This window comes from Scophthalmus maximus, chromosome 5, assembly GCF_022379125.1.
Source record: "Scophthalmus maximus strain ysfricsl-2021 chromosome 5, ASM2237912v1, whole genome shotgun sequence".
NCBI lineage: Eukaryota > Metazoa > Chordata > Actinopteri > Pleuronectiformes > Scophthalmidae > Scophthalmus > Scophthalmus maximus.
The window spans coordinates 7,551,553-7,576,415 of record NC_061519.1 but is presented as its reverse complement, the minus strand read 5'-3'; the positions used below and the strand labels follow the sequence as shown (position 1 = coordinate 7,576,415).

Here is a 24,863-nt window from a genome sequence, read left to right as displayed (position 1 = left end):
AAGTCCCACAAGTAAAACAGGGATCTGTACCATAGTGTTGTTTTGTACTTATACTGTGAAGATACAGACTAAAGGTTGTTGTTTTTCTAAAGTGTGGCTGCACTTTAAGAGTTAAAGGAATTGTTATTAATCCGTAGATTTATTTATTTTGAAGTTGCAGTTGCAGTTTTATACCGTTACTTTACTGTTTAAAACTTTAAAGGCCTCTTATTTTTATAAGCTGTGGCTGCACTTAAACAGCTATTTAAAGTAAGTAATTGTTGTTTATTCCTAGATTTATTTATTTTGTATTATTTTTCAGTTATGACTGTCAAACTAGATAATAAAAGACATTCTATGGCATTCATTCTCTGTATGTATGTTTTTCAAAGGGTTTAACCTGAGCCAGGCCATACAACAATGATAGCAATCATCACTTCACTACAGGGTTAGTAACAAACAGCTGTTACAATACGTTAAAAATAAGTTGTTATCGGGTCGGTACTCGGGAACCGGCAGATACGCAAATCTAGGTGTCTGAATCTGTATCGGAAAGGGAAAATGCTATTGGAACATCCATATGCCACATTGAGCTTCACTTTCTTTTTTCTGTTTCCAGAGCTTTCCATGAGTGCTAGCTGCAGGCCAAATAGACAACTATCATTTTAAATTATGCTGGCTACTTAATTATATCAAATATACTTTTGATTAACAAGTTGCAATGCAATTCACTATGCATGTACATTCGTCGTACAGAGAAGAGTGGAGAGTCATCTTCAGTCATATCACCGAAATAACACACATTAGGGGGGTGTCCACAGACGGGACACACCCCTAGACAGGCTTCTTCAGAAAACACTGGTGGCAGTAACTGCACAGCAAGCATTAAGAAGTCTGTCTAGGTTGCAGATTTTATGGATTTAATTAATGACCGAATTAAGGAATTATCTTTATTTACACTGTGCATTTTACAATAGAGTTGTCTGAAGACTTGAGGGTCTCAGCAGACTGTTTATTTATCACTGTAGCCTGGTTGTCCCTCAGGTAAGTTAGGCCCCCAGAATTGGGATTTTTGTCATGCTCCCAGGCCCGCTGGTTGAGGGGGTGGTCTAGCTGTTATTTTAACAAGTCTAACTTAATTTCCTTTGAGGTTTTAAGTTTCTTCATTCTGGGACCTACTGCCTTACTCTGCATCTTAATCTAAAGGCTCCCTAAATATCTGTTAGTTTTAATTCAGAATTTCAGATTTTTTCAGTAATCCAAGCGTGATACAGTTTAGCACATATCGTTGAAACAGTTCTTAAATCTTTTGTGTTTGAGAGCAAGACTAAGGCTACAGCCAATCTAATACATTTCAGTTTTAGGACTCATCACTTTCCCAGATTCCCATCGTGATTGGGTCTTTTCAGTCACAATTGGCATCGGCAAATGCAGTGTTGCTAACACTAACACTCTCAATAACAGTTCCATTTCGTTTGTGGATCAAGCAAAGAAATCTCTGGTTTTACTTCACCATTACTAGTCCTTGTTCGTAGTATTTTCTGCAACTAAGCAACCAACTGCTAATAGACTGCTTCATGTTTAGAAAAGCATTCATACTACCAGTGTATGTGAATAGTCATGTGATATACACTTTCAGGTGTGTTAGTATGAATGGAAATTATGTCTGACAGATGGATATCTAAACGAAAACATTTGAATGTGGATATAGCCTAAGGATTCACTAGACTATATGATTATTGAAGAATATTTGAAGGCGATAGTGTCATCAAAGGTGCGTTAGCAAATTTTTCACATTCTATAAAGCACTTTGTGTTACATTGTTTGTATGACAATCGCAATACAAATAAGGTCTGATTGATAAGATTCCTGCTCACATAATTGAGTTAAACACAAGGCTTAGATGGTCAGAGATAAAAGGTGATGAATCCAGACCCAAAGTAAAAATTTAGCCCAATGTAGGGCCACATTTATGAGTAATGCGTAACGGGACATCTATGGCTATTGTATGGTCTACTCCCGACTACAAGAAAAGTGCTACATCAATTCAGTCCGTTTACCATTTACAATATGGGTGACTGTGGCTCAGGTGATAGAGCTGGTTGTTCATTTACCAGAAGACCGATGATTCCGACTCCTCCAGTCCATGTGCCAAAGTGTCACTGGGCAAGACACTTTTACTAAATTGACCCTGACAATGAATGAATGATGTGATAGAAAAAGTGCTGTATATAGCAGTGCCTTATTTATGTGTGTGAATGGGTGAATGTGGCTTACACTTGAGGTGGTCGGTAACCCTAATCCTGCTACATAAATGCAGTCCATTTACCATTTCCATTAACGTTTGTTGAGTGAAATTCAAGGGCTCCATATTGTTTTAGGTGGTAGCAAAGCTGTCAGAAATATATTCTATATGGTTATTAAAGTCACCAGCGATCAAAATTTTGTTATGATGGAGAACAAAAAAGGATAGAAATTCTGAGAGAACATGGTAATCCTGCATTTTGGACAATGAAAAATAAGGAGATAGTGTCTGCAGTGGCGCTCCCAGAAATCTTTCATAGGAGTGGCCAGATCGGGCGATTGAAAATCTCGGGTTGGCACACCAAACCAAAAGCTATGACTGAATTTCAGGAATTCTATTATGCCATTGTTGTAAATTTTGGACATTTGGATTTTAGGTTTGGAGAGTTGGATTTTGTTTATTTAAGTCTGTTTTCTGTTACCTTAGTTATTAAATACTCCTTTTCCCTTCTTACTTTAATTTGGGTCCTGCTCCCTCAAACCCGTGACCTAACAGTACTATTTAACTATTTACATTTTTTTTTGGTTTTTTTTATTTATAAAATTTTATTTTTAAATTGAAATGGATAGAATCTAATGTAAAATATTGTTTTACCCTAATGTAAAATTTCAGATAAAAGCAGGATTTACTGAATTTACACATTGCCCCCGCCGTGCCTCGTAGCTTGGAAGATCGGCAAAAAGGGCCCGACGCGTCCAGAGTTGATGCCGCCAGTATCGCCGTGCCTTCCGCAACGGACACCGCACACGCTAGTAAACCCCACTTCTGCCCGGTGGCACACCCCCACGCCACGTCTTTGTTTGTAGCTGCTACTGTATCCCAAATTCGCGGGGTTTGATGACTGACGCAATTACCTCCTACGCACATCACGTGCAGTGTGGCGGATGCAGCAGATTGAAGTGACAGCTACTTTTAAACAGACTGAGTGACAGCAACCAGCAGCTTTCTCTCGCGCATAGGAAAAAAAAATTTCATCCGCCAGAATGGGGTGTGGTCTCCATAATTTACTCACCAAAGACAAAATTTACCCGCATTTGGCGACTGGCGAGTACTAATTTTGGACCTTGGCTGTGTGGCTGCCTCATTTAATTATTTTTATTGTTTGTTTGGTGTTTAGAACCTCCAGCTGTTGCAGAAGCAAAAGATCACTGACTCCACCAACCAGCCTGCAATCAAGAAACCCAGGTCAGTACAACAGATCTGTGTAAAGGCTGTTTGTCGCTCTGACACTGCACATAAACCTTACAGATAAGAAATGTCAAGATGACTACTGTGACTAAATGTGTTACTTTGTGTGTGCGCAGACTGGAGGAGATCCAGTCCCCCAGTAAGGCGCTTCCTCCAGAGTCCACTCCTCGAATCATGTTTACAGGCTTTGAGCCTGCACAAGTACAACTGTACACAAAGGTAAAATTGGCCTGATCACTCAATCAGACAGCAGTTACATTATTTTCTCTTCATCTAATTTGTGTATATATAGATTAAAACCCGTTTCACCTCCTTTAAATGGGTCAGATGACCAACTATCTGACAATGCTAATGTGCCATCTCAATAACCATTGCTGTACTTGATTACATGAATTGGGTAGCTTCAACAATGGTGTCCTGTTTCTAATTGTTTTATGTGATTGATGTTCTCTGTCTTCAACTCGTTCTCCCCCTGCAGAGGTTACATGCTTTAGGTGGTGAATTAGCAGACATCAGTCAGAAGGTCACTCACCTGGTGGCCAGTAAGGTTACTCGCACAGTCAAGTTCCTTACCGCCATGTCTGTGGTCAAACACATCGTCAGCCCAGAGTGGCTGGAGGAGAGCTGGAGGAGTCAGAAGTTTGTTGGTGTGTATCCATGCAGAGAGCACAGACATATAATTGCCATATAATTGAATTAAAACTGACTTTTTTTTCAAATTAAACTCTTCACTCCTGAAAAAATAACAAACATTTCTATTTAGATATTTAACACTATATTTCTCACAGTAGTGACTCTGTGTTTGTTGCAGATGAGCAGATTCACATTCTGAGGGATGCAGAGGCGGAGGTGTTGTTTGGCTTTAGTCTGGAGGAATCACTAAAGAGAGCCCACAGTGCACCACTCTTCAAGGTCAGACAAGCTTCAAACCCACACAATACACACACACACACACACACATTGACCATCGTCAGCACCGGCAGAATATAGATTAATAGCTTTTTTTCTGCTTAGTGAAAACGGAAGGATAAGGCTACCCACTCTGTAACAAGCACTAACAGCTGAATATTTTGATGATCAATGTAGATTTGAAAATATATTGTGCCTGTCCCTCACTGAACATCTCTCTGCCTGTTTTTTGTGATGGTTGTTGTAGGGGAAGTACTTCTACCTCACCCCAGGGATCTGCCCCAGTCTCAGCACCCTGAAGTCCATCCTAGAGAGTGCAGGAGGAAAGCTGCTGGCCAAACAGCCCTCTTACAGAAAGATTATGGAGCACAAACAGAACAAGGTCCTTAAACTCACCAAAAAATCTTCAATGAACCTGTAAAGTTAATGTCCTGCAAATCACTGACTCCTCACGGAAAACCTTCTTATATGCAGCATTCATTCATTAACTAGGACTTGATGTTACAATCCCTGAAGTCAGCACTTTAATTACTAGAATGTAGTTATTCTTGGCAATAACCAATTGGTTTTAGCATCCCTAAGGTTTCAGGTCTGGTCGTAAATTGGTTGCTGCAAGCTCAGGTGGAAATATGAGTATCACGCATTTCCCAGTCCCTGGCCCCTTTGGTCAGTACTTGATCTAGGAGGCAAGAGGCTAGCCCCCCTTTTCTCGAAGGCGAAGGATTGCATCCGTGGGAACTTATCCTGGATTTTTAGAGGCACCTCAGTACCTGGTTGGGTCACCAGGTGTATATGCCTTGTGTCAGGCTGGTCTTACATCCTACCAAGAAATGCTTAAGGGTTGCCGGCACTGAGCACACAGGACAGGCTGGATCAGCCAGGAGTTTAGATTGACTGGAGAGGGCAGAACGTCATATGTAGCTCTTATGAGGAAGCGCAACATGTTGGACTCCATGCTCCACAGCTCTGCCCATGTGATTGTCCTACTCTCAACAGCATCCCACTTTCATCCAGTGACCAACAAAAAACATTAATTTTAGTCCTCACTGCTGATGGTGTAATATAATGATATATATATATATACTGTATATATATATATACATACATTACCAGTCAAAAGTTTGGACACGCTTTCCCTTTCAATGAATAAGAAAGCGTTTTCAAACTTCTGACTGGTACTGTATATATAGATGGATAATTTGGGATTATTATTATTATGTCTGACTTTATCATTAGTCTACAGATGTCTTACTACATTTTCGTCTTGTGTTGCAGAACCTTCCAGAGATCATTTTAATTTCCTGTGACAATGACCTCCACCTCTGTAGAGAATACTTTTTGAAGAACATTGGTAAGACACTCACTATTGCTATGACCAAACAAATAAATTTGCATTTTAAAATGCTGTTTTTAAGAAAAACGGACCACTGTCCCTTTTAACTCCTATCAAAAATAATGTCCGTCCATACAAACACCTAAAAAGGCAATTCACAAGACCATTCACATTCACTGGTAGTGCACTGGTAATGCATATATCAGTAGAAATTGGAAGCTACTTTGCAGTTTGTTCCTTTGTTGCAGATAATACTATAAAATGAACAAAGCAGGGATTTCTTTGTTTCAAATTGAAAACTTTAAAACAGGGTTCGAAGTGAACTTTAACGGTAATGGAAAAATAAAGATGAAAAAAATCCTTCGACAAAGCATATTTTTACTGGCTAAAAGAGCACACAGTTCACTTTTCATATGTTAGAGACTCAAGTTTAAAAAAAAAGGTATGGATGTTTCGATGGCCCATCGAATCAGGATTTTTCCTGGAGAAGGAGGGAGAGAGACAGATGGAGAGCGAGTGAGAGAGAGCGACCAAGTGAAAGAGTGAGAGCGAGGCAAAGGGCGTTGCGCATAGCTTGATAATGAAGCAATGGCAAAAAATACAAAGTTGGAGATCCTATATCTTATTATGAGTGCGTGAAATACTTTTTTTTTTCTGAAACGGATGGGACAAATTAGACATTAGAAAAAATCTGCTTGTATTTGGTGTTAATTCAGAATCCTGCTCATAAACTCAACTCACAAATTATTTAATTCTCTGAGTAACTTGTACCTGTATAGGTGGTGCAAAGGACCATCATCGTGTCCCATCATCTGTGGGCTACAACTGGTATTTTAATGAACCCTACATATTAAATCAACATTGTGTATCTTCTGCTGCTGGATAGTAATCAGATCAGCCCAGACCCCCAGTATTAAAGGAATCCTACTCTAGGGGACTAGTGGCTTGATGTGGTCATTCACAGTTGAATTCTAGTATCTTTCAATGAGGAAAAATATTTCAAAATGTACATCCCAAGTGTACAATCACCATTTCGCATCAGAACTCACTAACTTGCAGTCTTCCTCTTCTCTGCCGTTGTTCACACATTTCCATGCTCTGTGTATGTAAACAATGATTTTCCAGTAGAAATTGTGCTGTCCGGTTGAAGTGTATCTCTGATGTTGTCTTTTGTTTCTGTTGTCCAGATGTCCACAATGCTGAGTTCATCCTGACAGGAGTTCTCACCCAGAAACTCGACTATGACTCATATCCTTTGCAGCCAATGACAGCTCAGGACAAAGGGTTTCTTATTGAACAGTTTTTTCTGAATACAATTCTTCCCAAGATATGATATCTACATAAAGACCTTCATATACAGTAAAAGGCATTTGGAGAGTTCCACAGTTTCTCATTTCAGGCTTTTTGCTTTAACAGTTGGACATAAAATAATTAATACCACATCAGTGCCACGTGTCAGCTTTAATCTGAATAGATCTACATCATTATATAGAGAACTACATGGAAGATATGCCCCTTTTACCATGCCCAAATTTTAAGGCTTTAAAAGTATGTGCACTGACATATTTTTTTTTTTTACCCAGAGATTTTACAATAGCACATTTTAGAGGTGCGCGATACCATGAAACCGCGGTATTTTTGCCCAAGATTATCATGCCATCAAAATCTCATATCGGCACATGCCTAGCTTGTTGTGGGCTCTTTCTGCCTTTAGTCTGGAGTACCTGAAGAAAACATGCAAACTCCACACAGAATGGCCCTGGTTGGTTGGTTGGTTGGTTCAAACTGGGATTTGAACCAAGAACCTTGTTGCTGTTATGTGACAGTGCCTACTACTGCACCATTAGCATCAGCTACCTGTTATTCCACGTTCCACTTCTACAACGTTACCAGTCTGCCAAAAATTACAAGTTTATATAAACAATAATATTATTTAATACCAACAATATTAGCAAGGCTTCATATAATTAAACAGTTTGCTCCCCCCCTTTGCTATCTTTCAGCTTTGTCAATTTGAGTGATGACGTCTTAAGTACTCTGTGCTCTCCTGATGTCCAAGACAAATTTCACCAAAGGGAGACAATAAAGGCTAATCTAGTCTAAAGATGCTGCATGATGCTGAGTTCACTATACGATTTTAAAACCGATGCTCAGCTCGCTGACAAACCCTGCAGTTGCAGCAAGTCAGAGGAAAATCAGCGTGAAATAGGGACTCGCAAATTGGCACTCAATGGCTATGTGTAAACCACCAACGACGGGATCAAAGTTACTCAGCGAGGCCTTGCCGACATTTTTCAGATATCTAGCATGTTAAGTATCTGGATGCTTCAGGGAACCAGCGGGGAACCCGCCTCCTGCAGCGTGAGCTGTGATGTGACAGGCAGTGAGTGCTTCAGCCTGGAAACTCGGGGGAGGCACTGTAGCACAACAACACTCTTCACCCATATTTTCTGCCTTTTCCGTGGTTCTGAAAAAAAAATCAAAGCGGGGACTATATGCGGGGCTTTTTTCTGTCGTGCTGTGCGTCTGCTCAAACTACTTCCTGTTTTCTGACCTGTCAACATAAGAGAGAATCCTGCAATGTATTAAACACAGTTTAGTTTTCACGTCCATCGTGAAAGTTACAAACAATTCCTGTTTCGCGCGTCATTTTCCAGTGTCATTTCTCGTGCGTTTTGTGGATGAGTACAGTGTGAACAGCCCAAGGACTGAAACCCTGTGACAAGACAGTACCTTGTATAGCGTGAAAGGTATCGTGTTGTGTGTCCCAGCCTTTGTAGCTGGGTGGACATAAAATAAGGTCGCGGCTATCATCTTTAGTAAATAGCTGGAGCTGTACCGTCAGTGGGACTGCAGTGTTGTGTGTTGTGGAAATCAATTGCATTCCTTGACAGTCTCACATATAAGTTCACCTGATGGCATGAAGAGGAGGAGGAATCAGATCAGGAAGCTACCTGTGTAGTCACACTGCCTGTGTTTAATTCTGTCCATAGATTTCCAGTAATTTCATAGCCTTTTTGTTACCAGTTTGAGAATAAATTGTTGATGTTATTTTTATGAAATGAATATTTAAGTTGAAAAGAATTTTAACCTTTTTGGTTTTCTGAAAGAATGTAATTCAGCTCATGAGCTCTGCTTTTTTGTAATAAAGACGACATTTGTTTGTGAAAAATCCTTTTGCTGTGTGATCTTGTTGGGGTCTCCTGCATTGTGGTGTCTCCCGCCTGTGAAATTAAGCCTTGTGTAAGAACATGTATAAGCAGAAGTTTTGGGAATCAGTAGCTGAGCATTTTCCACAAGACAAACAATTATCTTCCCCATTAATTGTTGGACAAAATGGCACATTAGAGAACAAAAGCTCTTCTCAGCTTCTTGCTTTCCTGAAGGTATTCCTCCCAGGTTTCAACAGATAATTCCAGATAGATTTGATTTAATTAACTGTTAATGAGGGTCTTGGGTAGTTACTGGTTAAGTCCTAATTGGTGGATGTCAGACTGATAGCCTGTGGTTATGTGTGGGGAAGGGGCTGGGTGGGAAAGGATGTGCAGCGCCTGGGGTGCTGCCCTCAAAACTACACCAGACTCAATTAGACAGCCGGAGCCAAGGTCATGTGCTATATATTCCATGTCTCAACTGCCAGCACTCATCTGCGTATGTTTACACGAGCATGAGAGAGGTGACATGGCTGTACCTGTATAGATGTGCTTCCTTTGGAATACCCTTCCAGGAATCCATTCATACTACAGGGAACAGCTCTTTATTTAGCTCCAGTGTGGCAATCCGATTCATGTCCAGGTGCCGACATGAGGTGATCCTCAAATGTGAGCCCCCTCCAGAACTATTGGATTAGCAAGGCCAATTCTTTTGGGGGGGGGCTATTGAAGACATTTGGGTTTAAGATCAAAAGATGGATGTGAGATGAGTTCTGAATTTCATCCTTTATTTCCTTTTACTTTCATCTAGATATGACAAACAACTCAGGATGTGCCACCTGTGTCAGACTGCACCATTATTAGGTGAGCAATACTGAATATTGGCTAACCTTTACATTCAACTGCATCAAGCCTGTGACGCACTGACATCACTAAACTGATGCTTCATTTGCAACGCTTTTCTTGCCTTGTACAGCAGCCTCTTATAATTGTGTTACTTTCAGGAGGCTCCTTTCACACCTGCAATTTTGGTTCTGACCAAACTGAAAAGGTTGAAGGTCTGGACCCGACAAGGTAGGTGTGAAAGCGCCCTAAGAAACAACAAAAATCTGAAAGAAACACGTCACTTGAGCACCAAAACAAAAGGTCTGAATCAAAAATCACAGCTTCTTGCAGACTTCTTGTCCACATTTTTGATCAAGGGGAAGACATTTATTATGAAGTGGGCCATTAAAGTTTATGAGACCAATGATTATCACGTTGGACTTACCACCATTGAATTTGATGAAGTTTTGGGATAGCCAACATGAATCATCACTGAGGAAGGCTAATGGATTATTGAGGCTCTTTGGGTTGTTCGTTTGAAATGGAACATGAGGAGTTGTCATCCGCATTTGTTGTAGAAGATAACCTGTAAAATCTGTCTCAGAGGATGCATGTAGAGGTGCAGCTCAAAAGATTACAGTAATGTGGAAAAGTTCAACATTTTTCAACAGTTATTTAAGAAAGTGAAAATTTAACATATCCTAGACTCATTACACCTAAACTGTTATTGTAATCCCGATAATTACAGCCTACAGCACAAAAACAAAAAATAAATAAATAAAGGATCTCAAAATATTTGAATATTTCATTCCAAGTTTGATTAAATGACTATTCATAAACTATAGACAGTGTATCTTTCAGTCTAGTTCAGTTCACGCAACCACAATCATGGGGAAGACCGCTGATCTGGAGTTGACCAGGACATGTCCTTTGACTCACACAAAACAAGTCTCTAGGACAGGCTTTTTTCACCTGCGCAATATTAATAAAATTGGAAAAGGATGCTGAAAACCTTGTCCATGCATTTGTTACTTCTAGACTTGACTACTGTAATTCACTGCCATTCATTTCCAAAATCAGAGCAGAGCAGCTCCTTGAAGTAATTGAATGCGAACATTATTTTCAATAAATCCCAATCCGTGACTGTGACGGCCCTCTGGCTGTCATTGTGGTTTTGTGTGCTCTCTCTTCCCTCTGTCTAAGCAGGTGATACCTGGTGGGAGGAGCTGAGAACAATCAGCACATCCAGGGCAGCTGCCACCAGAGATCTAGAATCATTAATCCATACCTTCATCTTCTCATGCCTTGACTACTGCAATTCCCTATTCTCCTGCCTCAGTCAAACAGCCCCGTCTCGCTTGCAACTAGTGCAAAACACTGCAGCCAGGCTGTTAACTAAATCCAACCGCAGATAGCACATTACACCAATCCTTGCACACCTCCATCGGCTCCCCATAAAGTACTTCAAGATAATGCTTATCACAGGAAACGTCATGCTTCTCCCGAATCGACATACTCCCAATTCAACGCACCAAAGACCAAGCGTCCACGAGTTGGGCCAGCCAACTCCACACCACCGTCCCCTCGGCCTCCGGCTGTCCAGCTGTGAGCAGTCTATGATTTCATCAACAACTTTGACTCCTTTTGGCAAAGGAGGGCCCCATTAGGGGCCTTGTATGTTAGATCAGTTAAATTTGTAGTTGTAGATCGGTTGAGTCTATTTTACTGTAACAACTTTGCTTTAAAAAGTGCTATATAAATAAAATTTGACTTACTTCCTTACTATTGTCAAGAGCAAGATATGAAACATCTGTCCCAAAAAAAGAAGACGAGCAGAAGGCAGCTATCAAAGCAACCTGTGCTTCGATAACGCCTCAGCAGTGCCACTGGCAGACTGCATTGATGCAGTAATTTGTTCTGAAGGAGCTCACCCAACTTTTGAGTGCATTAATGAACATCCTGTTCAGAACTGGGCGCATGCGCACGCAGCGACCGGCTGTGAGAGAGCTTGGCGTCCTTACAAATCTACCTACGAGTATTAATAAAGTAACATGAACCTGAAGTTGGACATTTCTGTATTGAAAATCCTTTTTTGATAGATTTCAGTAAATATTTTATTATTTTCAGGTCCTGGATTTTTGATTGTCATGAGCTGAAAGCTGTTTTTATCAAAATTAAACAATAAATGAAATATTTCACTTCACGTGTAATGAATCTAGAATATATTAGTTTATATATAAGTTTAACTTATTTCAATTAAATTGTGTTGAAGAAAACCTTGCTATTCCATGATATTCTAATCTTTTGAGCGGCACCTATTTATCAAGAATAGCAGTGGGCTAAGGATAGATTCAAATAAGCTGTGACCACAGACTAGGTTATATTGCAGTGGTATGACTGTTGTAGGTTTAATGCAAATATCCTCAACATCTTTTTAGACAGTTGAGGAGTGGTTGTTTGTGTCAATGGCACAAAGTACCAAAAGTTAATCGCTAGGAGGGAAGAGTTAGCCTGTTTATCTGTTTTTACACTGATCAGCTTGTGCCTGGAGGACAGAGCTTAAAAGGAGATTAAGTGTTAATAAAATATCAAATGATAATGATAAAAATATATGAAATGAAAACAAGTTAAGTTGTTCAAAATATTCCTGTTGGGGGAATCTGGGTGTTAAAAAAACAGCAAAATGGATAGCAGAAATTGCATTTTAATTGGTCATATGAATTACTATATTGGTTATCTCTAATTGCTCCTCTACGACTCATCATCACAAGAAAATCACTCCAACACAGTTATGACAGTTATAATAATGTCGTCCTGGGCCTCTTCGCCTGACCACATATATGCTCGACCTTTGACCTTTGAGGTGGTACTCGTTGTCAGTTAAAACCTGAGACGGTTCTCTCTACCTGTGAGACAGGGAAACATTCTCCAGAGATTGGGGACATTTGATGAACACACCTTTGTCTGGTTTAAAATTTATAGATGAAACATGAAACCCCCACGATCTTTCTCTCTAACTCACTCAGTCAGAAGGCTACCAAGGTTACCAGAAGTCATCTGCCATTGGCATGAACTTACTTACTTACAAGAACCTTGTGGTGAGTAATATAAGATTTGGATTTGGATAGAACATTTTTACTTGTTTAATATGCAGTTATTTTGCATGTGCAGTTTCTCACTTTTTATCAAAAATAAAAAGTAAAATGCAATCTAAAGTTTTGATTTTGCAGTATGTGTTCTGTGCTTGTAGCAACATTTTGTGTTTAACCTGCTAAATCAGGATTATTTTTAAAGAAAAAAAAATAAACATGTAAATATGTATATATAAAAGACAAACAAAAAAACAAAACAGCTATATGATATATTGTATGATATCAGCCAACATTTGTTTGGCTCCAGTTGTGGCTGTGAAAAGGAGCTGATCCAGCTTCAGATGTCCTGCTTTCTCCGTGTTGCCCATGTACTCCTACATTATTCCTACTCCATAATGACACTTCATCTTTGATTAAGCAGCAGTCGGGCTCCTTGTTGGTTTGCAATATCCTCCCTTGACACAGCCCAGGAGTGGAGACATAGAAACTGTTGTAATTAATAAATGTAATTAATGCTTGATGTTACATATTTCTAATTAGTCCCCTGTCCAACTCTGTGTTGCATCAGACACTCTTGTGGCCTGCCAACTTTTCTGTAGGAATTACAGACTAATTAGACTGGCACTGGGATTCTTGTGGCCCTTCAATTTACATACTAACTAATTAGCATACAATTAGTAACTAATAATTAGACTGGGCTATCTCAATACGCTTTTGGTAAAAGGAGACTCAATAACAATGCATTGTTTCAATCCCCGACAAAGACGAGAGCCTGAAGCCTTTTTTTTACTTGTACATGTGTACAGTTTTACTGAGCTGCTCCAGGGGGGTCCTCAGCAGATTTGGAGGCAGTAGTGAGTAGTTTTTATTCACTCAACACATCAGACAGTATTCGTTACAGCCATGCAGACTTGCTTTAGGGTCAAGGTACTGACAGACCACTGTAGTGTATCAGTACTAAGAGAGTGCTATACTGGAACAATACTTTGAGACCTCTATCCACCTTATTCATAGCCCCTATAATTAGGGGTGGGTCCCTCGATACCCAGTGTCGACGCACGTCCTCGAGTTTATGAAGCACTGGTGCTTCGAAGCAGTGCTCCGGACCCTCGCTTGAAATTACGCTGTCACGTGACCGATGGAAACAAAGCTTTGTTTCCTCACTGACATGTCATGCAGGTTCAAAATACAAGGCACGTCAATTGTGTTGTACTATAGCAGGTATCCGGTTAATTAAATGTTATTGTTATATATTCCATGCCTATATATACGTATGTAACATATTTTTGCTGTGTTGTATTGTTGTTCATGAAACACCACTAGGAAAATGATGAATGATGAACGATGACCCTGTTTCTAAGTGTAAATTATAACACATTGAATACTCGATCACTACTCCCATTGAGAATAAAAGTCCTTCCTCAACTGCAAAACTGTTTGCTGCTTGAAGACGCTGTCTTAATATGGAGGTAAATGCTTGCTCATTGTGGGAACTGTTGGGTTTCTCTGCTGGTCTCAACTTCGCAATGTAAAGTGCCTTGAGATAATGAATGTTATGATTTGGCACTGCACAAATAAAAATGAAATTGCCTGACATAAATGATAATTATTTTTATTCTTTAGTTACTCTGACAGATGAGCAAAGTGCATAGTGGACAGAGAGGGCAGATGAGAGAAATGAGCTGGGGAGATATGGCAGGATGGAGGATGCTGAGATGGAATCTGGCCCATCTGTGTTGTTCAGTCATTTGAAGGACGTTTTCCATCATCTGCCAGCATCCTGTAGAGAGAAATCTGCTGATGCAGGAATATCCTCTCAGCTGGGTCATGCTGCTCCTGACCTTTCTTGGCAACTTTTCCTGTCACAGCCCTGGTGACATTTTCAGAAAATGTCAGCGTGAGCCCATGTGAGCCAAGACAGTCTGCCTGCAGGCCTCCACTGTAAGTACACTTCCAGTGCAATCTCCACTCTCAGAACAGGAAACACACAGCAAGAATCCAAAAAGAAGCATGTCTCCACTCCCACTCTGCTCATTTTAGATATGTAATTAATAAAATAATAATAAATTCAGGGAGTAAGGTCTGAACAGGGGAGTTTTCAGTCTGTGACGGAAGGATTGAAGGGTTTCTGCTGTCCTGCTGTCGATGAGGAGCTGGTTCCACAATTGAGGAACCAGGACAGAAAGCAGACGGAATTTAGATGAGCGGTGGCAGCCCACCCCTTGCAGTGAGGGAGTAGCAGGCTGTTTGCCAGTAGCAGAGCGGAGTGGACGGGGCCGACTCTGTTCACCTTTTCCACCTGATCCAGGGAGAGGACCAAAATGTGCGTTTTTTAAGAAAGCAAAGGGAAGACAATCAAAGCAGCAGTAAGGCTCTTGCGATGACGGCTGAGATCCAGCGCCTGGTCTGTGTCACACAGGGACGTGCGGCTCAGCTGATGAGCCGGCGCGTCTTCGATCTTTAAAACCGACAACAGCGTGCTGGGCTCAGACATGATGGCAGGGCAACACACCGACGTGGTCGGACACAACGCGCGGTCCTCCTGGTTCGGATTGGATGGCAGTCGACTCGGTAGAAAGCCTGGGGGTTCAGGTCTTTCCTTCTGCAGGGATCAGTTGCCGGTGTTCCGTCGCAGCGATTCTGTTTTGGTACCGGCGCTGTGTTTCCCACACATTCAGAGAGAAAGAAGAAAAAAAAGCGGATTTCAGTTCGTGCAGCGAAGTCGGAAATCTCGAGGCCTGGTTCGGCTGCGCGCACGGTTACTTGTAGAGGTTTCTAGAGTAATCGTCGGGGTGGACACATTTTTTTTTTTAGAAGTGGTTGCCTCCTTCGTAGGAGAGAGAAATGGCCTGATCAGGGCGAGTCTTGTACCTGGAGAGCGATGAGCGGTTGGCATCTGTACTATTTATAGTGTTTGTGACATCACGGGACCCTTTGCGGTGCCGTGCGGGTCTCTACCAATGAGGGATGAGAGTTGGGCTGTGTCCAAATCACGCCCCTAGGTGGGAGATTCGGGTCACTGCTGGAGTCAAAGAGTCTTGGCACTCCTGTCTTTGTTCGGCTTCTTTGTCTCAGAAGACCATACAGAGACCATGCAGTTACTGAGACAGCCGATGGTGTCCTGAGGGATCTCCCAGACCTGGATCAGTAATCCTCAAGGTCTACTTTTGAGATATTTTGTTGCTCATTGGGTACATTTCATGTCTTTTAAAAAAAAAAAGAAGCCTTTCTTTCATTCAGGATCTCCTGCCGCAACGTGCTGACATAAACTCAAGTTTTACCCGCAAGCTCGTAGGGTTTCTACTTATTCCACCATTGTGGAAATACCTAAGTAAACAAATGTTAACTAGTACTACTAATAATATAGCCGTTATGCTGTTAACCAACTGAATTTGATAATGCATGCAGTGTTTCCTATAGAGTCTTGAGAGGTGGACGTCAGTTAAATCCATCAATCTGGTGAGCTTTGATAGCAATTTAGGAGGCTAGATCTTTAAGAACTTTAGGCTCTTGTAAACATTTTTCTGCTGCAGTAAAGAATTTAATCATAACACATTGTTTGTATGGATATGAATGATGATCCTCAGCATTCATATCCTTACAACCTATGTGTTGTTGTGCTGTAACAAAAAAAGAGGGAAAAGTAGCTTCTTTAAAAAAAAATCTCTTTGCATAAAAACAATAACAGAACAATTAACTGTAAAATGGACATAAATGGTGAACTTGGAACATACAGGAATTTTTATTAAAAGTAGCAATATTTATATTATAAACAGATTATTTCCTGAGGATGTTGCAATGTATCAGATGAGTATTCCCATTATTTTGTAAGACCATAATAATGTCTGTATTATGATTTTAATTCAATTTCCACTATTATACGTTTTGAGTTCTTCAAAGAATTGAAGTTAATTTTCAGACATATTTATTTTTGTTATATTTAAGGGCAGCAGCTGTTCATGTTATCAGCCTGACAACTGGCATGTGTGTTGTTCAGGGCTCAAGAAAGTGCCGTGGGTTCTGCACCGAACTGTGTTTAATCAGGTGAACAGTGCAGCAGCGAGGGGGTGTCCTGCAGGTCTTCAGTCCACAGCCGGTTCTGTCGCTGCGCCTCAATGACTGCAGGTCACTTTTTGCAGTTAACACATTGTTTGTACGGATATAATTGATGATCCTCACCATTAATATCCGTACAACCTATGTGTTGTATGGACACTGACCCCCACCCACATACTGTTACAAAAAATGAGGGAAAAGTAGCTTCTTTAAAAAAATCTATCTTTGCATAAAAACAATAACAGAACAATTAACTGTGAAATTAACATAAATGGTGAACTTGGTACATGAAGGAATTTTTATTAAAAGTAGCAATTTGTATACCATTATGAACAGATTATTTCCTAAGGATATTGCAATGTATCAGATGCACCACAGAATATGCACCACATACGCAGTATGACACAGGGACCTTCTTAAACAGTCTAATATCAGGTAAAATGCAGAAGGAAATTGGAAATTGAAACAAAGTTATTGCCACTCTGACAACTTAGGATCTTCGGACCCCTGAATGTCTGGGGCACCAGGGCAGTTGCCATGCTTGCCTGGTTGATAATCAAGAATCCATGCAAAGACTCCACGACGAGAGACAGGGGCAGAGTGCCGTCAGCATCAGTTTGGCTCTGTGTTTCTGATTAAGACTTCAGGGTGGAGCTGGATGAAGTACTTCAGGGGGACATCCAGACCCACCAGAGGAGCCACCACACTGAGCCATGTCAATACGTAGTTCACTGGCCTGTCCACAAATGCACACAGACACACACAAAAAGTGAGTACTATGAACATAACAGGTACCAAACAATACCCAGCATATCATATCAGCATGCTGATACTCAAGCTGGACAAACCTTGATGTTAAAACGTCAATAGCTTAAATCTCATGCAAATGCTTTAAGTTAAATGCAACCTGTCAGAGATGTACAGTGTCACACTAAAGAAAAGCAGGAGGATCAAACTGAACATGATAATGTGTAACAATGGACTCCAGCTAGTTTAGAGTTAGTGAATCTAAAAGTGATCCTACCTGTGTTGGTCCTGAGCTGCCTGCATTACAGGCCTCATGAACTCCTCAGTTCTGCAGGGGTGGAGCATGAAGAAAGGCTGACCCAGCAGGGGATGCTCCTGACACACAGAACAGGTGTCAGTGGAGCTTCAAGGAGGCACATAACATTAACAACACTGATGGCTGCATCGTCCCAGGTTTTACCTGTTGACTGATTGTATGGAGAGGACTGTCCTGAAGTCGAAGTCTGAAGTTTGGATGAATGGAGCTCCACACCTCCTCTAATGACAGGCTCCTCCCCTCTGACAAAGTAACATGTAAGGAAAGTGCAGCAGTAACATATCACAGTGTCCTCATATAATACTGACATCACGCAGACATACTCTGCTCCTGCAACAATGCCTCAGAAAAAAATACATGAGAACATTTGTCTGAGTGAAATGGAAAATGTGATGTGAAGGTTTCCCTTCCAAATACTGCACAAACTTCGAGAACAATTCCAACTATTGATACTATTGTTTTTTTTAATGTCCAGAGCTACACAAGTATTTTCAAGGAGGTATTCCAAATTACATAATTAAGATGTCAGAACTCAGATTGTCAGATCTGAAAATCATTCGCGAACCCGGGTATGGGAGACTGACACGCTAACCACTAGGCCAAAACCCTGGAGTTGCAACGCCACGCGCTAGCACTTCTCTTAAGGTTCAACGAGTGATGTGTACAAACTGCACTTGCCGTTTTGTGTGGTGGGGTCGACACCATTTTTTGGTTTACAGAGCCTGGTCCTGATTTTTTTCGCCGCACACCGTTGGACTGTGAGGAAATTTTCACAGACTTTTACAAAACGTGGATTGCTTTAGAATCGCTTACTTCCCCTTCCCCTAACCTTTCATTATGAGTGTGTTCTTTCATCCTCACTTCTCCTTTATTTTATCAGATTATTGAGTCTTGCTCCTATCTCTAATGGCAGGTTTCCACCCATCTACCAGTTTGATTGCTCAATGCAGATACTGTGTATAATGTAAACATTTGGTGCAACCTTTGTACAACAAAGCTGGTTTCAAGACTGCCCTTATAACTGCAGCCCAACAGATGTATTGGTTGGCTGATAATATTGGCTGTTATAAGCCTTTCACAGACATACTGGTATCAGCATGTGTTTTGTTTTCCAATATGAAAACTTTTATTTTACAGAATAAGCGATGCAGAAAATTCATTGATGTAATAGATGTAATAAATTAAAAGGTATCATACAGACAAGGTTGTCTGTGTGGGGCCGATCTAAAATCTGGGGTGCAGTCAGAGTTAAACATATCTTAACCACTCCCAAAAGACCTTACCTCACAATCACTATCTATACTATCACTAACTACCCCCATCACTATCAACAAACAATAACATCTGTACAGTAGATTGTCAATATATCAAACAGTCAGTGAGTCTCACTCACACACACACACACACACACACACACACACACACACACACACACACACACACACACACACACACACACACACACACACACACACACACACACACACACACACACACACACACACACACACACACACACACACACACACACACACACACACACACAGCTACTTGGCAAACTGTCTCACATGTAACTCACCCAGAGTGAAGGCTCTGAAGTAGAGCACAGGCGTACTGTAACTGCAGGAGTACAGGATGTGATACTCGTACTTCAGCACCTGGCTGCTGTCTTCAGACACCATACAGACCCCATCATCTTCATCATCATCATCAACTATGTCAACTGTAATGCTGTCAGCATCATTTGAGGCAACAGGTAAAGACTGGGGAAGAGACAGGGGAGTTGACTATGTCTGTTACTGATTCCAACTGGAAAACTGAAAAGATTTTTCATCTAGTAAATGAAATGCTTTGATTATGAAAAAGGAGAAGGTGTATGCAGATCCTTTATCCAATATTTTCAAATGTTACTTTTAAAATGAAAGTTGTTCACCTGTTCTTTTTCCTGTTGCGGTTGATTAAGCCAGGAGTGACAGGAAGTGTGTGACCTTGAGTCCGAGATGGATCCGACTTGGTCCCACACTGGGCTGGAATTAATGACGAGTGACCTGAGAGCAGTCTTCCTCAAGAAGCCCTCCTGTGAATCCTATACCCAGATCAGACACTCCCATTAACCACATTGTGGTCTGCAGTAGGCACACCGGGTCTGTCCGCGCTAATAAAAATGACAGCACAGACATCCTCACCTGGACTGACTCCCAGCTCCAGCCGTCTTTCAGCTGCTCTGACTGCTGCAGGAGGAGCTGACAGCAGCTGTGGAAGGTCTCCTCCAGCATACACCAGCTCATCTCTGCAGGGGGACAATGGTTTTACAAGGGTAAAACAAATCAGCAGTAAATATTCCAAAGTATGTGGGGTGTTCGCTCTTTGCTGATGATGGGGCTTAGTGGGAAAAGGGAAGAAATGTTGATTTTTTTTGTCAAGAAAATGCAAAAAAAAATTGTGAAGTCAAAAAGTGAAGAAGAAAATGGGGATTTAAAATTTTCAGTGGGAAAAAAAAAGAGCTATGTTTTTCCACAAGAAAAAATGGAGGGAATGTTATTTGAAAATGTATGATAATAACTTGCTTACTCCTACTCAGCCGATTTTGGGCTGTGACTTTTGATTAACTTTGGTTAACTTTGGCATGCTGACTGGGGAGGTGGGGATCGAACTACCGGCCTTCCGGTTAGTGGACAACCTCTGTATCTCCTGAGCCACTGCCATCCATGTCTATGCTGTTGAGCTGTTTGCCATGGGGATGGCATTACAGTGGGTTGAGCAGAGGAGCTGCAGGAGGGTTATGTTATGTAGCGATTCTGTGTCGGCCCTTACAAGCACTGATACAGACACAGCCAGAAACCATCAGGATTTGCTGTATGGAATATTGCTTGCATTTACAAGAATGGTGAGGTGAAGAGAGGAATATCACGTTCCTATAGGTACCAGCACATGTCGGTATCTTGGGGAATGAGACAGCATACAAATTGGCAAAGGTAGTAGTTTGAAAAGTTGTTGGAATCTAATATTAAATTATCAAGATCAGAAAGTAAATAAACAGTGTAAATCAAGTGTGGCAACAAAACAGGGATGTGGCAACAAAAGGATTTACATTCAACACAGAACAGAGTTAATATGTAAAGAAGTTGGGGAAGTGAAAGGAAAGAGCAAGTGATAATAAGCAGACTGAGAATTGAGCATAGCAAATTTAACAGGGCACTATTCATTATGGCGAAAACATCCCATAGGACTGTGTGATCATTGCCTGTAGAGACTGTAGGACTTACCCTCATATCATGCACAATCAGGACAAATAGGACGGTAGAGGACAATGGGGAGACAATGAACAAGAAGATTCCTGGACTTGACACAGATCTGAGTTGAGGTTGAGGAGGGGGGCGGTGATGCAACACAGTGGATGCAGCTGAAAACGGCCTCGTTAAAGTGCAGTGGGATTTTCCTCGCACGGTGCTTCTTTTTCTTACCTCCTTGCGGGTTGTCCTTCGCCCCGCGGCGTTTTCCATCGGGGTGAAGGAACAATGGTTAGGAAAGGGACATTTGCGGACTTTTCGAGCGCTGTCACGATCGTTCGTCGCTCAGCCCGCCTCTAACTGCCTCTACTGGTGTGGATGAGAGGGAGTCACTTTTGACGAGCTTCGCCTTCCGGTTGTCTCCGGAGTCTGCTGACATGTCACCGTGCCGTTTCACTCCAGGCCCGGCGGGTGCGACACAGAGCCCCGAGAGGATGCCGCGGTCGTGCTTGTTTACTCCGCCCGACCACTCGTCAGGCCAATAGCTCCGTTTCTCTTCCGGGTTGTGAGATCGCGTAAGCGCCGCCGACACTTTTCCGGTGATTTCATTGGTCAGTGAGACGACAGACTCGCGTCGACTGGATTTCGAGCAACCAATCCGGAGCCCTTGAGAGAGAGCGAGGGTAGCGACAGCTCTGTTCCTCTTCTTCTTTTACCTTTTTTTTTGGCGGGTGGCAACCAGCGTTACGGTGTATTACCGCAACCTACTATATTGGAGTGTGAGCCAGAGTTGTCTACCCAAACAAGAAACAAAACAAACAAAACAAAATTAAAATAAAAACATTAAAATGTACCTATTGAAGGAATAAATAAATAAATTAGATGTATAGTGGAGATGTATGCCCAGACTTGATTATCGCTCTTTCCATGTCTTCCAAGGTAAATGGAGCATCCATTGTAATGAAAGTATCCTCCCTTTTGTCAAGAATTGCAGGATGGACTGATCTTGTCATTCAATGGACTGTATTTACAGTATATAGCGCTTCTCTGGTCATATAGACCACAAGCGCTTTACAGGAAAGTCTCATTCACCCATTCACACATACAGCGCTGCTATTTACCGCACATTTTTCTGTCACATTCATTCACCCTGTCGGAAGAGCCGTCAGAGGCAATTTAGGGTTAAGTGTCTGAGAGCAGCTTCTAGTAATGTTGACTTCAACTTTTTATCAATCTCCTCAATATCTTCATTTTACGGTCCCTGGTTACGGTACCTGGGCACACGCCTCACACCCGTCATGACTTCGCTTTGAAAATATCAAGTTCAATTGGAAAACCATGTTTTCTCTGAAATTGTTATTAATTAAGTTCTCAAAATTTTTGTTCAAATTAATTTATGCCTCTTTTACATTTTCTAAAGCTTCAAGGTTTATTTAGATTATTTCCGAGCAACACTGCCAGCAAACACATCCACTACCTGTTCGCCTGGCAAACCGTTCTCCAACATCTTATATGAAACCCCCTTGGTTGTAACTGATTGCTCAATACGGCACAGAATAACACTCCATGAGTAGGAGCAGAGAGTCGGTCCACCCAGACAGACTCTCCATACAAGCAGGGGGCGGTAGTTTGTATACGTCATTCAGAAAGGTAAACCAGAAATCGTTGTTTCTCTGTAATGTCGTACAGGGGCTGCCTCTCTTGGATCATGTTGATCATTTGATCCTCCACATCCTTGTTCCAAACAGCCATGTCAACCGAGATTAAGAGATGGCAATGAACTGGCTGCGAGCCAATCTCTTTAAATGGTCTTGATTCTCCTCTTTTCCTTTCTTTCGTACTTTCATTTTTCTTCTCATGCTCTGATTCACCAAATCTGAACAGCCAATTAGAGTGATCTATGTGATCAACTGACTCGGATGCTTATTAAACATGTTGACTTGGCAGAAAAGCAGCAAGTATATACAGTAATTACTTTGATCCCCTTTACCACCTCCAGCTTTAAAATTTAAAATGTTAATGCATCTATAATTACAAACCGGTAATAGACACTCAGAAATGCATCACATTGCACTTTCATTATGTTACTTTAGGAAAAAATTGTGGTCACTACTTTGGTGAGGGTTTTTTCTTATACTGTACTATTTTTGTACTGTGTTATTACTAACGTTTCCTATGTAAAATATATGATTCCTTCCTCTAGCATGGCATAAATCTAAACTTGTATTCATTGGTGGGTATTTTTCCTAGTCATACCATATAAACTGCTGGAATGGCGTTGCACACCAGAGTATATAAGCATATAAATATACTGTATAAAGCGACGTACAGTATAGCAGGGCTGTATGAATGTCTGTGTGGATGGGTTAATGTGACTTGTACTGTAAAGTGCTTTGAGTGGTCATTAAGACTACAAAAGCGCTATATAAATATAGTCCATTTACCATGTAAAAGATTAAAAAGGTGGCAGCAGTGGCAGTGGAGTGAGCGTTTGTCAAAGCGTCAGTATACATTATGATCTAGTTTTGTTTGGCCCCTAAGACTCACTTTCAATTTTTACGCTTACTGTTAAATCAGTACTTGTGGACATAATCCTCACAACAGAAAGTAGCCTTGTGCTTTATCACGTATCATTAATAAACTTCCTGTTCGCCGCCATGAACAATGCATCAGTCTCCAACCAGGCTATCTGGGAAGCCATACAGCAACTGAAATCTGATATGCTCTCTGATTTTGATTCAAAATTGGATCATATTCAGGTGTGCCTCAATATTATTAACATATCTGTCAGAGGCAACATGGACAATATCTCAGCGCTGGAAAATCGTGTTAAAACTTTGGAAACAATAAAACAATAACTTAAATTACACAATTGCTCTATCCCTTGATGTATAAGCAGACTGAGGTTTGTTCTTCTCTGTTTTTGTTTCGTCAGTTTGTTACTTCTCTTATGTGTGTGCGCATGTGAATGTGTTCTTATCTGAGTCTATGCTTCTCCCTAGCCATTAACCCCTCTCTCTACTCTTTGTTCCTCTCTGATACACTCAGGTATTGAGATGTTGACGTATTTTAGTATATTTAACTATTTTATCATTCTCTCGTTATAATGAACACTGCATAGGGTCTTCATGTTATCTCTCAAGGCACTTTAAAGTCAAGACCTCACAATATTACAGAGAAAACCCAACAGTTTCCAAAATGAGCAAGCACAAAAAAATCCCTTTTAACAGGAAGAAATCTCTAGCAGAACGAGTGAGGTCTACACACACTGCACAGCACAGCACTGGACTGGCTGGACCACCGTTACACATGCACCACAAAACAACGAGCGACAGGGGGGAGAAGCGGAATTGACTGCAGTAGTGAATGTGCTGTGCCGGTGCCGGTCTGTCTTCACATAACAGTGGCGCGTCAAGTTAAAAGAGAAGTCACGCTGTTACGGAAAGTAAGGGGGTTGGTCCCGGGTAGTCAAGACCACCTAAACCAAGACCAAGCCAATTCCAAGACCGGAGTGTACCAAGACCAAGACAAGACCAAGACTTTGAGAGGTCGAGACCAAGTAAAGACCAAGACCAAGGCAGTGGGAGACCGAGTCAAGACCCGGACCAGACTAGTGCAAGTCCAACACTACATGACATACTTACTCACAGCGCTGATCAGGTGTTTATTGAAGTCAATACTCAACGTATCATGTCCAGTTAGAGACAACCACTCACACTGCACTTTATTGG

The 24,863-nt window shown here is 41.3% G+C and overlaps 2 protein-coding genes across 4 annotated transcripts in view; one reads left to right on the top strand and one right to left on the bottom strand.

The window, feature by feature from the left end:
- Positions 1 to 8,886, top strand: part of paxip1 (PAX interacting (with transcription-activation domain) protein 1) — a 31,105-nt gene extending 22,219 nt beyond the window's left edge. Inside the window, exons 16-23 of the mRNA XM_047332030.1 lie at positions 3,402 to 3,469; positions 3,589 to 3,691; positions 3,951 to 4,119; positions 4,284 to 4,384; positions 4,629 to 4,763; positions 5,657 to 5,732; positions 6,902 to 6,962; positions 8,615 to 8,886. Of these exons, the coding sequence (XP_047187986.1) occupies positions 3,402 to 3,469; positions 3,589 to 3,691; positions 3,951 to 4,119; positions 4,284 to 4,384; positions 4,629 to 4,763; positions 5,657 to 5,732; positions 6,902 to 6,962; positions 8,615 to 8,630 (729 nt within the window). The 3' untranslated portion in view covers positions 8,631 to 8,886. The remainder of the gene's footprint in view (positions 1 to 3,401; positions 3,470 to 3,588; positions 3,692 to 3,950; positions 4,120 to 4,283; positions 4,385 to 4,628; positions 4,764 to 5,656; positions 5,733 to 6,901; positions 6,963 to 8,614) is intronic.
- An 8,237-nt stretch (positions 8,887 to 17,123) lies between these two features.
- On the bottom strand, positions 17,124 to 21,689 carry atg10 (ATG10 autophagy related 10 homolog (S. cerevisiae)). 3 transcript variants are annotated; one of them, XM_035635105.2, is made up of 7 exons: positions 21,367 to 21,689; positions 20,089 to 20,193; positions 19,836 to 19,988; positions 19,482 to 19,665; positions 18,047 to 18,144; positions 17,864 to 17,961; positions 17,124 to 17,575 (listed from the first exon to the last, which is right to left on the bottom strand). In XM_035635105.2, the coding sequence occupies exons 1-7, from the start codon at positions 21,403 to 21,405 to the stop codon at positions 17,452 to 17,454; spliced, it is 801 nt and encodes a 266-aa protein (XP_035490998.2). In that variant the 5' UTR covers positions 21,406 to 21,689; the 3' UTR covers positions 17,124 to 17,451. The 3 variants fall into 3 exon arrangements, with proteins under 3 accessions (XP_035490998.2, XP_035491000.2, XP_035491001.2); XM_035635107.2 differs by having other exon boundaries at positions 20,089 to 20,190; XM_035635108.2 differs by lacking the exon at positions 21,367 to 21,689 and adding an exon at positions 21,169 to 21,360 and having other exon boundaries at positions 20,089 to 20,192.
- Positions 21,690 to 24,863: the final 3,174 nt, after the last annotated feature.

Bases quoted from the DNA above. Each gene is read 5' to 3' on its own strand.
- atg10 (XM_035635105.2), bottom strand. From the start codon at position 21,405: ATGGAAAACGCCGCGGGGCGAAGGACAACCCGCAAGGAG. The intron at 18,145-19,481 runs GTGAGTTACATG...TTACTTTGTCAG, and splicing joins CTTCAGAGCCTTCACTCTGG to AGGGGAGGAGCCTGTCATTA. The intron at 17,576-17,863 runs GTAGGATCACTT...ATTTGTGGACAG, and splicing joins GCAGCTCAGGACCAACACAG to GCCAGTGAACTACGTATTGA.